Source organism: Anopheles funestus, chromosome 2RL (assembly GCF_943734845.2).
Source record: "Anopheles funestus chromosome 2RL, idAnoFuneDA-416_04, whole genome shotgun sequence".
Classification (NCBI taxonomy): Eukaryota; Metazoa; Arthropoda; class Insecta; order Diptera; family Culicidae; genus Anopheles; species Anopheles funestus.
In genome coordinates, this window is record NC_064598.1 from 63,653,253 (window position 1) to 63,670,818 (window position 17,566).

The 17,566-nt window shown below is 38.8% G+C and overlaps 1 protein-coding gene across 10 annotated transcripts in view; it reads right to left on the reverse strand.

Moving 5' to 3' along the window:
- Nucleotides 1–17,392, reverse strand: part of LOC125766100 (ankyrin-3-like) — a 54,986-nt gene extending 37,594 nt beyond the window's left edge. For 7 of the 10 annotated variants that reach the window (XM_049431715.1, XM_049431713.1, XM_049431714.1 and 4 more), the window contains exon 1: nucleotides 15,183–15,536. In XM_049431715.1, coding sequence (XP_049287672.1) covers nucleotides 15,183–15,380 — 198 coding nt within the window. In that variant the 5' untranslated portion in view covers nucleotides 15,381–15,536. Of the gene's footprint in view, nucleotides 1–15,182; nucleotides 15,537–16,942 lie in introns of those variants that run through there. The other 3 variants (XM_049431711.1, XM_049431709.1, XM_049431708.1) reach the window with 3 other exon arrangements.
- Between the last annotated feature and the right edge of the window lie 174 nt (nucleotides 17,393–17,566).

Consider the following 17,566-nt stretch of genomic DNA (forward strand, 5'->3'; position numbering starts at 1 on the left):
CACAGAAAGCGTCTCGCTTTGTACACTGTATTGTGAATGTGTCTCACATGTTTTAATATATTTTCGTTTTACATTAATGTTGATTAAATTTCAGTGAAAGTAGCGTGAGTATAATACTTCTTCAAGTAACTAGTATCGAAGTAACAAAAACATCATTTATCAGATATAATAAACTAACTAGTAAGATGGTGCAAGGTGCTTTGCATACATTGAATCACACAAATTAAGACCACAGTTCCATGGTCCTACGCATGAATCAGACCAGAAGGCAGCAGGCAACATACATTTTCGCTCATACAAATATATGTATGCAACTCGTGAGGCAATCGTGCGAAAACGCGTTTTATTTTTTGCAACTACACTTTGCAACATTCTCCCGCAGCGTTGTTGCGTTGTGTGAACCATTTCGATGAAAGCCCCGCGATGGAAGTGACCACCCTCATCAATCCCCTATGTATGGAGACTAGCCGGTATGGCTTTGTTTACACTCGAACCTTCGGTTGGAAACGATTTGTGTTTCCCACTGTACATCCTCAACCGTTACGTCAGACCACCGAGTTAGACCGCCAGAGTTAGGGCTTCGAACAAATGTCCGCGTTCAGAGATTTAGAGATCCAAACGCAAAGCACATTGGTAACCTCCGCACTCAACCTGCCTGGACCACTCGTTTCAGGGGTTGGCATTTCCTTCCGACATCCGCTGACGGACGATATCCATGAACGGGGTACGGTAAAGGGAAATTGTTGAGTCGTGGAATAAATAAACAACGTTTAAAATTTAAAATTAGTACCAGCTGTTGGGTGTTCGGTTGAGTGAGTGACACGACGATGCCCCAGACATCGTGCTATCGGAGAAGAAAACGAAACCCTTCGTATCACATCCAACAATTTCGTTTACGCAATGGCAAAAGCATCCGAGCGAACTGTTTAGGCAATAAAACAAAAAATCAGCACTAACTTCTTGGTATCGAATGCGCTGTTTTGACAAGCGCAGGTCGCCATCTTGATTGAAGTTCTCCACCTCTGAAGATCTTTTACGTATGTTAATTTGTGATGGACGTCATAGCCTATCGTGTGTTCGGCAGAAATTACCGAAGACTCTCAAAGTTCTTAACACTCTTGGAGATGGAGACCAACATGTACCCTACACCTTGAAAGGCGTTTCGTTTTGTTGGACGCAAAATGTATGCACACAGGAAATGGCAAATGTTACCCCAGCTGAGGATGACAACAACAGTTAAATGGACATCGACCGTAAACCACAAACGAGTAGACCGGATGAACATAGTACCGTTAGCGTACACGTGCGTGTTTTTGGTTATTCCAACACATAGTTTATATGTGTGTGTCCGCTAGGGGATGTCCAAAATTTCCAATTCCAGTTAAGTGCCGAGTGTTGTAAAAATCGCTATAAGACGTGCTCATTGAATAATCAACAAAGCTTCCAAACAACAATGCTCAAGAACAATTCGTTTATCGTTTTCTAATAAATGTTTCTGAATGTATGTGAAATGCGTTTCTTCACTCTGATGCGATCTCACGTGTTTAATTTGAGACATGTAATTTACAGGGCCACTGATAGCCGAAGCAGCGTGTTGTTAAACAATCTCAGACGGTGCCTTGCACTTTGTAAATATACTACCATCTTACACATAATCATTATCATTATCATCAGCTTCATAAATGCTGTCATAAGTCTGTCCCGTTGACAGAATGTCACTGAACGCACGTGATTGTGTCGGTTCCGTTTCGTTGGCCACAACGCGAAGCACATTAAAAGCATGCAGGGTTTACCTTTTTAGTTTGAAATTACAAATCGTACTACCTCCACTATATGCGATCAAGCTATTGTTTCTGCTCGATTTGATCACGGTCATACAGTTTACAGTTGATACAAAAAAAGGGAAGCTTCTATTAACTTCAAATGAAGCCATTGATGTACATTGAAATTAAGTGTTGAATTTTTTATTCACAACAACAACCCATGCATAACATCGTCATTGTTCTTTTGCTTTTGGTTTTGTCAGAATCATCGTCATTGCTATCCCATACTACTGCCAAAGGTAGACTTTCATGTGTCCGCCGGACAAAATTTGAAATGCGAGCAAAATCTGTTAACTGTAATTCCTAACGACGTAGTATCGATCACTTTTTAAGATGCATTTTCGATCTGACACAGAATAAAACAGTGCATACCGTGTAAGACGCCATCATCTGGCTGGCGCCTCCAATACCTCGGATAAAGAAAAGAACCCGTTGTTAGTTGATTGTTGTGTCTGCCATAAATAGCGCGAAAGGAGAGGAAAGTTCACTTTCCTTCGCGGGTGCTCCTTAACACCAAATCTGAAAGTAGCCAAAGGCTTTCGAAACAATTATAGATCTTTAGCTCTACTGTACGGTGTAACCCTTTTTTGGCAGATAAATAGCATCTGATCAACGATCGCTCGAGAGTGGTATGTGGGCAACTTCCTAGGGAATCGTTTACCGCTCATGCATTCCTGTGGTTATTTTTAGGTTCGCTTTCCTATACAATGCTGTACAGTGATTGAAGGAAAGCGCAACTAGCAATTCGCTTACGGCATAAGATTTGTGAAGTCGTCATGATTGTAAAAAAAACATCAACCACAACGGTCAAAGATCGTTGAGCATTTTAAAAACAAAGACCCTTCAATCAGTGCAATTAAGATGTTCGCTGCTGTAAACTAATCTTAAATTAAGATGTTTGTTGCTGTAAACTAACTGATCAATGTATATATAACATCCTCTTGAGATAATCCAAAAAAAAAACGAATAAAAATGAAAAGGTATGTCCGACCACAAATTTTGTATCTGGCAAATAATCAAGTCGAAGTGCATTAAAACACTCACTCATAAAGTAAAAATGTATCAAAGACTAGCTACCATACCATACATCACATTACGTACTTAACAAATCAAATAAAGGTTAAATCACTTTCTTAATATAGAACATGCGTTCAATAAATTTTACATTTACCGCACACTCAACCCTAACCTCACGAACGAAGATTTTATTCGCATTACGACCATTTCACCTACGTACAATTTTGTCAGCTTATGTTTCTCCCATAAGAAATCCGTTAAAACGTAAACGGCGAAAAATAAAATATCCAGCATCACCGGCGGGAAACAAGCCAAATCCAATAGGTGCGAAGATTTGCCATTCCGTCAGAGTCCAAATTTAAACAGGTTTTTATCGCTGATTTTGGAAGAGTTTTTTGTTTTATTTTGGTTACATTTCTGGCGAACAACTGCGCTCTGCTTGCATTGCGAAAACTGCCAATGGTTGTATGTGTGTGAGTTTTTTTCCGTACAAATAATTCGATCCGGATCTATTTAAATCTGTTCAAACTCTTACAACAAACCGAGTTGTTTGGCCAAAAAAAAAGATCATCTTCCATCCCAGGCTCGATGAAAGAAAGAAAAATGTGATTGCTTCTCATCTCGCCAAACGAACTCCAATGGACACAGTAACACAAAAATCGGTCAGCTTGACAGATTGATGGGTGCTGTGGGTGGTTACTTAGTTCACTGCCAGAGGTACGTTGGTTCGTTGGGAGACTACAAAATTGCTGACGTTCGTGTACCTCCATACACAGTCATGCCTCCATCGGGCAGCCCACAATAGCACCTTATTGTACGTTCCGGTGGGCTCGGAAACAATCACCCCATCGAGGTTAGGGACAGACCATGGCTCTGACCAAAGGGAAAGCACCGTTCGAATGGCAAATAAAATTGAACCCGCAGTTTGTGTCGGGAATTTCATTACCTTCAGCTCGCTACTTCCTTCCATGTTGTACTGCACCATTGGATCACCATTGCGCGGGATTTACCTTTCACCGCGAAGGAACTCTTCACAACACACACACACAAATCGCAGCCATTGGGAGACCGAGTGAAAACCACCATGTCTCCATGGTTTGTGTGTGGGCGTTTCGTATAGTTCCAACCTCGGAAATAGGGAAGCACACAAAAAGGGCACTCTTGCGTTGATGAGATTTATCGCCACTGCTGATCACGATGTTGGGTGCGCTGCTGGCCAGTTTCAACCACTTTCGTTACCATCGTTGCACTTTTTTGTTGCATCTCAGGCGGGTTTGAAACCTTGTCGAGCGTGTCGAAGTTTGTTTCACGAATGCATCACAACCACTGGTAAACATTAAAATCCCTTTGCAGAATGGTTTGATTTTTCGTGTGTTTCTTCACAACAGTCTTCCAATTGCAGTGTGTTCGTGTCCATTCACTCTCACTCTACGATTCTTTTGACCCGAATCTTACCCGTACCGTTGCGTTGATTTTGATCGTAATCATTTATTAAACGAGATCTTTTATTTCTCTTCACAGTTCAGAGCTCAGAAACGCCAGAAACTTTCACTACACTCCTACGGAGCATATAAATCGGAACTCGGTTTACTTTTTGAGCTGTTGTATTTAATCATTTTTCACGAATCTCAAAACGAAGCCCCATATTTTCACTTTTTTAAGTTAAATCTTGATTTAATTAAAAGCTTAGCTAGCTTGCGGGTGCAAAAAACATCCAGATGTAGTCTCGCTACTGCATAGAATTTGTGTTTAGTTTTTTTCTCACCTTTCCCACTAAAAATCCTGTCAGCGACGAAAACCTATTACTCGTTTCGGAAGCTTGTCTACCTTCTTTCGGCTGTAAGCCATCGTTCGATCGTTGCGCTATGTTAGGTTAATGCTTCTTTAATGCTCTCCCTTCACCGATAATCTCGCGCCATCTTCTTGCTCCGATGACTGTGCGTCTCAATAACGAATGCGGCTAAATTACGACTTTTCAGTAGTCGACACAAAAGCCACACCAGAATGCGTTTCCTCTTCCCTCCTGGGAAACCCTGGGAGCTCCGGTTCATGCTTAGATGCTAGCGCGCTACCAAAAATCATTTCACACGACCAAAACTAGAACGGTGGGGCGTGCGATCAGAGCGAAAAGCAATAAGAAAAAGCAAGAGTTATTTTCCGGCGGCCTTTATTTCGTTGCCGTTAATTCTGATGCGGCTGGTGATTATTTTTGGATGCAGCAGGGAGAAAGAAAACTCACAGTGAACGATGACCTAAAAGAAACACTACACTGCACCACTGCTGAGCTCCCGATTCCGGAGTGTTCGGAGTACGATGTTCCAGATTGATTCTATCGCTACATCGTCTCACCATTTGCTACGGATCTTGGAATAGCCCTAGGTGGAGATGATTTATCTGCCTCTTGGAGATGGTTTAATTTTTCTTCTACTTTTGGCAAAGACAAATTTGTTGCTGTCAGCGCAACAAGCAAAAGTTCCAACGGCGGTCATGCAAAAGAATATTTTTAGAATCGAACTAAACACGAAAAACCCGCTTTTAAACACAGTTGATAAATTTTACATGGATATTTAAAGCAATAAATTATCTTATAAGTAAAACTATGTTTATATTTCTGCAAGGAATAAATAGTCAATCATGTGTGGATAATTTATAATAAATCGACGTAGCATTCTCTCAACAGTGATGCAATATTCAATAATTTGAACCGTTTAAAGAGCAGAGTACAATTTACTAAACTGTGGTATAACTGCCATTTTAGTAGCGCACAAAGAATAAAATCAATCGTCACGATCACGCTAATACCCGATTGCATCAGTATATGTAGATCGCTCCAATAAATAAGAAAAAAAGCTTATTTATGAAATTGCAGTCTCACGTTCTCATACTTTCTTTTTTTTTTACACTTTTCCTTCCTTTGCTTTGGCACACCCGCGTACACGATAAAACCTATTGAAGAGGAATAAATGTTTATGAAATTTATCCTGCCCTCCACGATCGATCTCCATTAACCCGTTTCTTTGCACAGATCTGATACACCGTACGGGTACAGCTGCTCAATTCGAAACAGGAGAAAATGCTGCTGCTGCATGATCGCAACAGCCCCAAAACGAGCAATCCGTCCATTAGCATCTTCTTCCAGCCCTCTAATTGGCACGAATTGGAATGCTTGTTGTTTTCCGTACTGTTGTACCAGCCGGTGGAAAAGTGAGATGAAGATCGCTCATAATTGAGAATAAGGTTTTTTTTCTCCTCCACTCACTTTTGCCACACTGAACTAAAAACTCTAAAATATTCCCATTTGCTTTACTCTAGGTGTTTTTCTTGGCTTTATTGGAAAAATAGCTCCACTTTGGATCGATTTTCTCCATCCATCATTTTTGCTGGCTTATTAGCTTCGAAATTTTGCCCGTGTGCAATAAACAATGAGCTGGCGAGTATAATTTGACGAATTTATCTACCTTTTAATGTCAACTATAGTTTATAAGCAACATTACAAAAAAACGAAACCTCAAAAATCACACTTTTTCAGTGACGGCGACGCAGATAGAAAACATTTAAGCAACAACCATTAAACCACAAAACAACCTCCTTCGCCCATACTGGAGGATGACCGACCGCTGGCCATCTTTCTCATGCAGCATACCACTGTAAGCGCAAATTTCTCCGAAAGATTGGCAGATGCAGAAAAACTGTGCCGCCTCAGCACACATCAGCAAATCCGCAAAAATGACAGGTCAAGTTCACGGAGGGAAGCAAAATTTCTTTTCGATTTCACTTGCTTCTCTTCGACTCTCTAAAGCAGTTTAGCTTTTCCCTCGGCATTATGCGTGATTTATGCTGCTTAGCAATGCCACTCATTTATTGATTTGCCGGTTCAGTTGAACACAGAAAAAAAATCGTAAAATTCAATGAGCTCCGATAAATAATAATGGTAACCAAAGCGAATTTCGTCTTCATTGATCCGCACGTTACCTACAAGCGTAATGGTGGAAACGTAGGACAGGTGAAAATGGAGCGAAGCTTCGCTGAAGAATGAAACAGGAAAGGTAAATCGTTGAATCCGGAACCGAAAGCGGGGATTTGGTACATTGATTGTGGAGCTTTGTTAGCGTTTACGCTTCACGCATCAGTGCGCAAAAGTATAGTTATGATAATACATCGAAGCATAAATGTATGACAGCCGATCCAACATAAATGTGAACAAAAAGTTGTTTTTTTATTGTCTCCGGACTAACAGTTAAAGCATCACATCAACTCATCAATCGCATAGTGTAATGCAATACCGACTTTTCAGTATTTAGTAAAAACCATGATGAAAATGCAATATATTGTTCAACAAACAATTCTAGGATGAATGATTGCATTTGAATTTTTTTTGAAAAATTATTTGTTATTTTGTTATTTGTTGTTTATTGATTGAATTTAACGGTCCGTATGTGGCCCCCTTAAAGCGTTTTTTACAATTTATACATTGATTAGATTGATAGAGACAGATTAACATTTTTACATTGGATTGTATTGTATTGTATTGCAAAGGGCAGCACATCACGTATATAATTTAGGAATACAAATCGCGAGAAGTCAGGTTCGAAACGATCACAAACGGCGTTGAATTCACGACACCGAACGAGGAACGGATTTATTAACGAAAATTTTAGTTGAAGAAAAACATGACCAAAAGTGCTGTTGCTTATCGCTCTTATTCAACCAAAAAAATATATAAAAGCTGTTTAATTAAGTAAGTATAACCTTTTATTCAATAACTAAACATCCTTGCCTTTGTGTGCTGTGTTTACTTTTTCCTTTTGTTTGTGTTTGTGATTTTTCTTTCATGAGTTACAAGCAGAAAAAATGACACGCTTCTTCTGATATGATCTTGCATTCTCAAGCAAATTAAAATTATTTAAAAACCTATTAAAAACTTTTGCATTGTCCATCGAGGCAACAAAATATAGATCTTACCATAAGTCTGACCGGAATTGGTATGAAAAATTTGTTCCATCGCTTACTAGTTTCGTCATTAGCACTCGGGTGTTAGAAATCAAGACACAACAATCATATTAACGCCTCTCTTTTCACTGCTTTTGGCTTATATTCTTGTCTCTTGTATTTGATTGAAAACCAGATACATGCTGTAACCAATCTATGTTGATAAATCCCTTCTTGTAGGACCTGATGCTCATCACGAAACTTTCTCTCTTGGTTTAAGATTTGTCTTTAGAGACACCGCTGATAAATAGAACAAAATACAAACATGAAGATGAAAAAATATTTCACATTTTAGGTTACAGTTTTTCATTTCACTTTCAATCGCATTTCAAGTGACACAAATAGCATAAATTATGCTAAAAATCCAGCAACTTATTGAAACATTTCTTCGTCAAAGGTGTACATTCCACATCTAACCTCTCATGGACTATTGTTACTATTGTTGACTTATGCTTATGTTCGTGAATATCTGGCCATGGTAGGTCATAAATCAATAAAAGATACGACCACGGTTCGTGACACGCGAGCAACCACAACCGACCACCAAATCCATGACAGGCGCGAATGACGAACCCAACAGTAACTTCGTCCACGAAAAAAAAAAAACGATGGACATTGTATCAAGACGCAAACAGTGAACCTTTCTTTCGATTGGGTAATAAAATAGCCACACTCTACAATTACCTTAATTGGATACGAACAAAACAGTAACGTCAATCGAAAAGGAAAGCACATGCACATGCAACCGTTCCTTCACTCGGTGTACTGTACCGTGGTTTACATTTACTGTACCGTACGGTGCTTGGTGCTGAAATTGATCTATAAAAGGCGACTTGAAGTCCCACGCACGTCCAAGGAATTAAGGCAGTTTCGATGGCGCTGAAGAATGCATCCAAAAAGGAAAACTTTTCACTACGTTTCATGTCGGTTCAATTTGCATGAGAAACTTATCGGTGCATCGTTTTGCGTAAAAATTTAGCTTACGTTTAAACTAGACATATGTACGAACAACGATTGGATGTTCTAGAAGTGTTGGTTTGCAACTGCCAACTGCAGTTTAATTGCAGTTGTTTTTAACAGACATGACAAACAGTAAGCAATATGTACATAGAGTACGAAACCAAAATACATTTTGCAAATAAAAGAATTTGAGAAACGTGACCAATTTACCTGTTTTAAGTGCAAAAAAAAGCAAAAACCCTTACTTTAGAGAAACAACATAGCGAGCAACGAAATAAATGGAACTCACATCTCGTACCAGAAAACCGGTACACCTTGTCACCATCATAAACCGTTGGATGAATGTGTGCCCTTGTGCTTCACAAGCTATTTATGGTAAGCATTCAAATCAACCCTTGCTCGAAATCTGAGTGCAATCGTACAGCCACTTTTGCAAACGACCATGATAAGATAGTAACATTTCCTTAAGCCCTTACGCGACTGATAATGATTTAGAAGTGGAATTGAATTGTTCGTAAGTTAGATTGACAACTAAATGCGGACTATATCGCACCAAGACCTAGACGAGATTTGACTGAATTCATGAGATGATTTAAAAAATTAAATTCTTACTGATTCAAATGCAACAAATGCACTCTTAACGTTCAATTGTCAACAATTTTCAACAAAAGAGTTCAATCAACCTCAATATGAAAAGGGCTACGACTAAAATAAACTTCATCATGAGCATAAAAATCAAAAAGACACACTATGTCACATTTTTCAACTCTGATTCCTTCCTTCAGCCAACGTAGATCGATACACACACGCGGAGACCCGGAGCGACCCGCCTGATGGTACACAGGTTTGCGGCAAATTGGCCAGCCATTATCGATTGACACAGCAGGGTCATATCGTGTTGGTGAAAAGTGCGGCACAGAACCGTCCTTCCCCGGACGGATTGCGGATTGCGTAATCAACTCACCATCAACACTGCTACCAGAGGTCCCCAATAAGCACAAAACGGCACACGCAAAAGCAAACGGAGATATCGATTGATGTGAAGGTTGCTGCTTTCTGCTGAAAACCTTTTTTTTTTTCATTCTCCACCACCAATCCACCATTTGCGGTGACCGAATGATAAGAAAAGCATCATCTCTGGTACGGTGGTACGGAACCGGTTCCAACTCAACCAGTGCCTTTTTTGGGAATGAGTGAATAAAACTGAGACAAACGTAAGCGGTGATATAAAATGGCCAGAAAATGGTCGTGCGATGGTCGTCGCGATGGAGGAAAGTAACGAAAATGAAATAAAATAACGTAACATACGAAACAACCACTGCAAACAATCCAAGGCGAATGGGAAAGAAAACACATCATGACGTGGTCACGCGGTCACAGTGATTTAATATCTTACCTTGCTTGAAGCAACCACTCAAACCTATGGTGCTATTGGGACGAGTCGTTCCAAAGTTCTTGTCTGCGATGAGCCAACCAAAACGGTCGTCGGATCGTCTTTAAACAAGTTTTTCTTCTGTTCATTTTCTTGCCTGAACGGATATCGGGACAACGCATTTGCTTTCATTCGATAGTGACGTGTTCGATAGTTCCGTATTCTACTGTCGCTACGAATAGTTTCGGTAAAATTTAAAAAGTCGTGCATATAAACAACATGGTAAATAAATATCCAGGTAAAAATATGATAATAATTAATCATTATCAGAATCGATTTCAAATTATACTTTCTAAAACATTTAAGAGAATTTGAGAAAAAATATATTACTAAAAGATAAAACTTCATTATCAAGTAAAATAATGTTCAGAAATATAAATCTCGTATCAACATAAAACTAAACACTGCTACTTGGCAATGTTTGAATCAGGTATGAAAGTCACACTTTTTAATCCATCGAAACTAACCTCCCGGTACGAACCATCTACGGTTACGGGATGACCACTTTTTTCTCAATTCTTGTGGTGGAATTAAACTCGCGAAATTGGACACCAGGTATGTCCAAAAAAAAGATACCTAAATAAACCGGTTCTGATCAATATCTTGGTCGGTTCATTGCAGTGGATGAGAATCGTCATGGTTTGCCTCAGCAAAGATAAGGATTACTTTCAAAGACATTTTGTTGATATGCATTACAATGGTGTGCTTCCTGTGTTTATATTTTTATATTTTATATACTTTTTTATTATTTTGGCTACATTTATTTTGTATAGGTTTAATTACAAGAAATAGCTTTAAGTAAACCTCCATATTGTGAGGTTTGTTTCTCAATTTTGACTATATATTGTTGACACTGCTGAGCTCTATGTTTTTGTAATGTAATTGAATTAACCTAACATCTACAAAATAAAAACTCTCGAACTTAATCGAAAGCTTGCACATATTTACCAAAAAGAATATAATGTACCAGGCAGTTTATGATTTAACATAAAAATTTGAAACGGTTCGTATTGTGTAATTTAGTAGGGTAGGCAGTATTTAAAAAAAATATTAGATCCATTTTCACAGGGTTTAAAGCTTCATCTAAGCAAGTTCTAGAGTCAAACATTTGTAATGGAAGCTTCACCAGAGTGGACCGGTACATAATTTATGTCATGTTAGCGCAAGAAAAACACCATTCCTCTGGCTTTTATCTCACTTTCATCCTTCCTTTGCACGGTTACGTATAGGAACGTAAATTATCCAAACTTTCGGTAAGGAAAAAAAACACACATCTACTATGCTAACAGCATAAACATTCGGTCTTCATATTCGGCTCGATTACTCTCGTCCGTTCGGCTGGATGGCGAAAGTGGTTTGTAATTATAGTTTTATATCCTACTCTTCCCTCTGGTCCGGCATTTAGCGCATCAACGAGCGGATGAAACAATATTAAGTTTAAAACCAAGCAGAAAATGCCACGCACCAGTAATGAATCTCTCATTTCGGTTCCATTTAGTGGTCGTTAGATGACATTTATTTATTTTTTTGCACAGTTACGCCTGTTCAAGCGTACACGAATTCTACTGCTGATGTGCAAGATGGTGGAATGTGATATTAAAACGAAAAACCACACTACTATCAATTCAAATATGGTGAAGGATATCGTCAGCAACATATTTATGTAAAACATTTATGGAAACTTCATTTTGATCATTAGGTTTGTACTTGAAACATATTTAATAAACGTCTCAAATTTCTAAACAACTTTTAAATTTATAAAGGAAAATGATAGTTTATATCAAAGTATTGAGAAACCAGAATAATTAAACTTTTGAAGCGGGTTTGAAAATAACGTACTGATATTCCCGAATTTGTTATATCATCCCCTAACGACATCAAACATTTTCGTACCATAATCATCAGAAGTCCATTACCAAAGGCATCGCTGTGTGGTAGTTACTAACGAATCACCATCAAGTTACGATAAGAGGAAAGAAGAATGGCAACAAAGAAGGGCAACGATACGTTGAAGATGATCGTGATAAAAAGGAAACAGTAAAGAGATATTATTAGACTCAACCGTGCAAAACTGTGTCGATTTTCTGGGCGAGTTGCGTCAAGGGCAAACTTCCACTCAGGTTTTTGGCTCGTAAAAAAAACTATCTTCAATGCGATTTTATTCGGAACTGCGCCGAAATGATGAACAAAGTGATGTTCCACAGCTGAAGTGAACTGTCGGTAAATTTGTTGAAGAAGTTCCTAACAATGCCTCGCGACATTTCCGTCGTAGAGCATCAACTAACTGAAGAAGGAAGCAGTTAAAAGAGGCATACTTTGTAGAAACTAAACGAAAACTACCAAGCGCTATGTAACGTTAAAAGGGTATGCAACTTCTTAATCTTGAACTGAGCAAATCATCACGAACGAAACACTTTTGAGAGTTATGTTTTGCATTTACAATGGTCCCTATTGAAAACAAGCTTAGTAGATGAAATCATCAGCCACTACTCTTTTCACATGTCCCATAGACTATTCTTTCTATAGCTAGATCGCTTCATTTGACTATCCCACATCAATGGTGTCCAAAAAGTCAAACCAGGGTCATTGGTAATTGTGAGGGTAGAAGATATGTTTCAATTTAGCATGTTTCCGCTCACTGATGACATAAGCCGGTCGTCTTCAATGTCGAAACTAACGACGAAAAATAAACATATTAATTCCGCTTGTTTCGCCGACGAGAAAAGCGCGACCGTGCACAGGAAGAATGCACTCCTCGTATCACTCGACCGTGAAAGAGCTCCAGAAGTGGATGGTTATCTCCGGTTGATTCAGGCGAATATCGGATACCGGGCGCCGATTTGATACTTGCCAACCAGATAAACCTACCAGCTTGTGCTACTGAAGATGAACATAATGGGGTAGAGCTTCGAGTATAGGAATATCTATAAAGAAATCGGAACCTGAGTAGTCGGCAGAGACCACACTAGCTCCGTAATTGGATGGGCCTCTTGTGGCCTGTAGCTATCGATGTTAGTCTCGGGTGTACGTCAGCATAATATCTGTTTCATTGTACCATACAAATGATCTCCCATTAAGAATGATAGATTACAAGATCATTTATAGTAAATGAAGTAAACATATCTGTTCACCTTTGCGCTTGTGTCATTAAAGACTTGCAGGTGCTGCTTCTCTGAGTTGGCTTACTCTGACATTATTCAATGACTATTGTTATAGTGATTTACTTATATATAATGTAAAATATTCGAGATGTAAATTATCTTTGAATTAGGTATCTGCAAAGGTTTATTTTAGTATTGTAATAAATATTCATTCAACTGCATTTTTCTTACTACAGATGGACTATCCACAAAATTCTTCACACAAAATCGCAACAAGAATAATAAACCTTCACGTTCATTAGAAGATGTTACTAAAAATTCACACTTGCTCACCATAGCTTAGCCCCTTAGCAGCTGAGACCAAATTCAACGATGACATCAGCCATAAGGTGGTACGTCGGTTTCGTCGTGTCCGTGCAAACCTCGGGCGTTTCTATGCTTCGTTTGCTAACTTCGCCGTTTGCCCAAACGGTCGCTTCTTGTTTGATAATCTATCCCAGGTGGGGCATCTGTTTCTTTGCAACAAGGAATACAACAGTCAAGAAGGCCGACAGAAACCACTATGTTGGATGCTCTAAACCGGCTACCTATTGCTCGATTCAATCCGAACGAAAGTAGCAAACGCCCCAGCGGCAAGCATCTTTTGGATGACCTTGAAATATTCTCACCCTTGCCGATCTAATCGCGGCGCAGTTTGCTCGCTTGTAAAGATATTTGGCAGTGTGCATTGTGCCGCCGAGATTTGTTTCAATGCACGAAACGCTGGTCGAAACAATTTAATACAGAAATATCTTACTTTCTCTATTTTTTATTATCTTTTATAACGAAGAGATTTTCGAGCACGAGAATAAATAAAACAGATTTTTGAATAATTCTAGACCTTTCTTTTCTGTTAGTACTTGAATAATAAAATACAATACAGTAAGACATGGCCATTCTTTAAGAAATCGAATAAATAAGCAAATAATATAACATAAAAGTTATTCATGCCTTATCGCGAAAGATTTCTTCTTGTTTCGACGGCGTTAAAAAGCGTCTCATTCGAATACCAAGAAGGTTAAAGCAACATTTAATGGGTGGATGCTATTATGCGGGTATGTACCAAATGTAAGACAAATTTCATTGATAATGCTACGTACAACACCTACAGCTGCATCTTAAAATTGATAATATGACATGCTTAGTGGTACTTTGACGAACATTTAAATAAAACAAATGAAGCAAATACAGTGCGTCACATAATAATTGAAGCACTAATGTAATTTTTTTTAAACATTTATTTTATTATTCTTTGGAAAAATACAAATGCATACAAACAGAATTAAAATAATAAAGGCTTAATAGCGTTGAAGAAAGATGTGTTTTTATCCTTTTTTTATTGACTAAAAGTATTTCATAAAGTTTAAATTTGGTTCTAAAAACAGCTTTATTTATAGATTTGTAGTGACTATACAGGAACACAGCTTCAATATAATGTTATAATTACATGTTCAGTAGTAGTTTAGTATAATGAATCGCCTAGGAATAATTTTTTATCCATACATACATTCTTCATGCAAATTGATATTTCAATCAACATAATATTTGCTTCATTGACAATGCAATCGATGCCCTTTCAAAAGACGCACACAATACTTCGGATTTTCACGCGTCGCCAGAGAGAGAGGGAGAGAGAGAATGTTGGTGAGAAAACAGAAAGACACGAAAGAAAAAAGTACAATAAAGGGCAACAACACCACAATAGATTGCAAAATGTCAAATGGACAGGAAAATTAGAATCTTTTCTCCCAAGCATTGGGACCTTCTATCTGCGCATAAATCCACGAGAAAACTTCAGCACAGTTCCTTCATCCCACCTACCTGTTTGTTGTTGGATCGTGACTTTTCCATCGTGGCGCCACCACCGTTGACGATATTGTTCAGCTTTTCATTCGATGTCGACGGTTGTACCTGCGCTTGACCTTGCGGCATTGGCTGTTGCTTGAGTGGTGGTGGAACATTTTCCTTGGGTGCAACCGCCACGGCGGACCCATTGTTTTGGGTCTCCTCTAATGCCATGTTTTGATTTCCGCAAAACCGTGCACTTGGTGGTTATACGATTCCGTATTCCGGTGTTTTCGACGGTACGTGAACGATTCTTTCTATCGTTAGCACAATTTTAACACTGACAAAACTGGTACCTATTACACACACTCACAGTAAATTGTAGAACAACTATAAAATATACAGCATACGAACGTATATTAAATAATGGAACAATCAAGTGAAACCAATAAATGGAGGGTGGTTTCAAAATGACGTATTGCGAACACTTGTTTCCGATCGCCCGTGCAAAAAGGAAGGAGAATTGAACGTGCACTTAGAATTTCCCAAGCTTGGGATACCAGAAGCCTGGGTCTGATTACATATGCTTTTCACAACTACAGTGCACACTTAAAATGCTCATTAATGCACGACTCCTTTCGTTAACTGGATAAAATACATAGATGACGACAATCGACCTATAAAATCGAAAAAAAAAACATAAAAAAATAACAAAGCAGTCACCGACCGTATCGATTTTTCCAAACCGCACCACACAGTAAAAGGCTCGCGCTCAATCTCTCTTTTCTCTTTCGCTCATTAGCTGCCTCTCTCCTTTTTCTATGTTGACCGACCTCACATTTCACTAAACACTCACCGACAACACACATACACACAATCGTACAAACAAACTATCACCATACCACCACCATCATCATCATCACCAGTAGCACAGGTTCATAGGGGAAAAGCGAATGTGGCGGCCGGAAAAGCTATGTGGCCAGGAAAATCAGAATGACTAACGAACGATTTCCGTCTAACGCCCGGTTCCTGTGCGTGTGTTTTGTTTGCGTCTATCACTCGGATCGCAGCATTTCACACATCAACAATTGGATTTTTAGTTTTATCTTGCAAGCTGTTTCACTTTTTTGTTAGGAAAGTAGTAATTTTGCATTCAGCATACACGCACAATTGTCTAAGGGAGATGACCTCATCTCACTCTCTGCTTTCGTGTAATGGGTAAGTTGCGGTTTTTTTTTGCAATTGAAAATTATTTCTGTACTTTCTCACCTTGGCACAAATGGCCACACACTGTATAAAGAAAAGCCGTTTGAATAAGTATCAGCAATTACTGGTCATTATTCGTTTTTCAATCTAGTGAATGCGTGTTTTTTTAGGTGGAATATTTTCCTTTTAGACGCGCACTACAATAAAATGTTAAGGATAATGCAATCACGTTAACTATACTCTTTCCGAATCACTCTGGAGTTCAGAAATTCTGGTAACTGTGACCACTGCACGGAACAAACTCAAATGAGGTTTTCCCTCACGGAGCATAAAATATCACTTGCTGCTGCTGTTGTAGCCTTTTACATTCCATTCTCACTGTCACCCATGCGTGAGTTTTTGGGCGGAAATTCTCACTTCCACGCTATGGTTACTGAATGAGAACGGTCTTTTCCGCTATTTTTGTAGCGGCCTACGTTTTGAAGCGTGAAAAACTTCGAAGCACTGTTTTCCTCACTCACCACCCTTTTCTGGCCGTAACCAAACATAAAAACGCAACATAAAGATCCAGACGCCCCTTTTTCGCTTACCTACGTTACACACACACACCAACAAGCGTTGCATAAAAACACGCTCCCGATGCCTTTTATGCTTTTTGGATTAGAGTTGCACTTGTTTTATTCTTCTTGCACAACTATTGAAAACAAGCAATTAACTTAACACATAAACACGATATGCTTTTACAGAACACAACCGTAAAACACAATTAACTACTCTTATTCACAGAAAATTTGTAGATTACCCAAATCGGAATGCGGTCGGGTGTTTAAAACTTGAAATTTGTATTGTTTCGAGCAAAACAAAAAATCGTTGTAATCGTTTCAGGTTTAAATTTACACTTTTTTCCGCACAATTATTTGATTGTGTAAAATGATGCACGATACAAATATAAACAACAAATACTTGATCTTGAACTCCGACTACGAACAAGCAGTACGCGTCCGTCCGCACTCACGAATATCGGAAGAATACCCAGGCAACAAATACCTGACATTCAACATGCTCAAGCGCGGCTTGCAACCCTAAACAAGGGTGCTGTGTACTGCGTTGCAAAGTGTACATCTTTTAAAACATTTTAAATTTTACATTTTTAACCTGAAAACGAATTATATCTTTTGAAGCACTTCTTAAGTGACCATTGATTTTGTATGAAC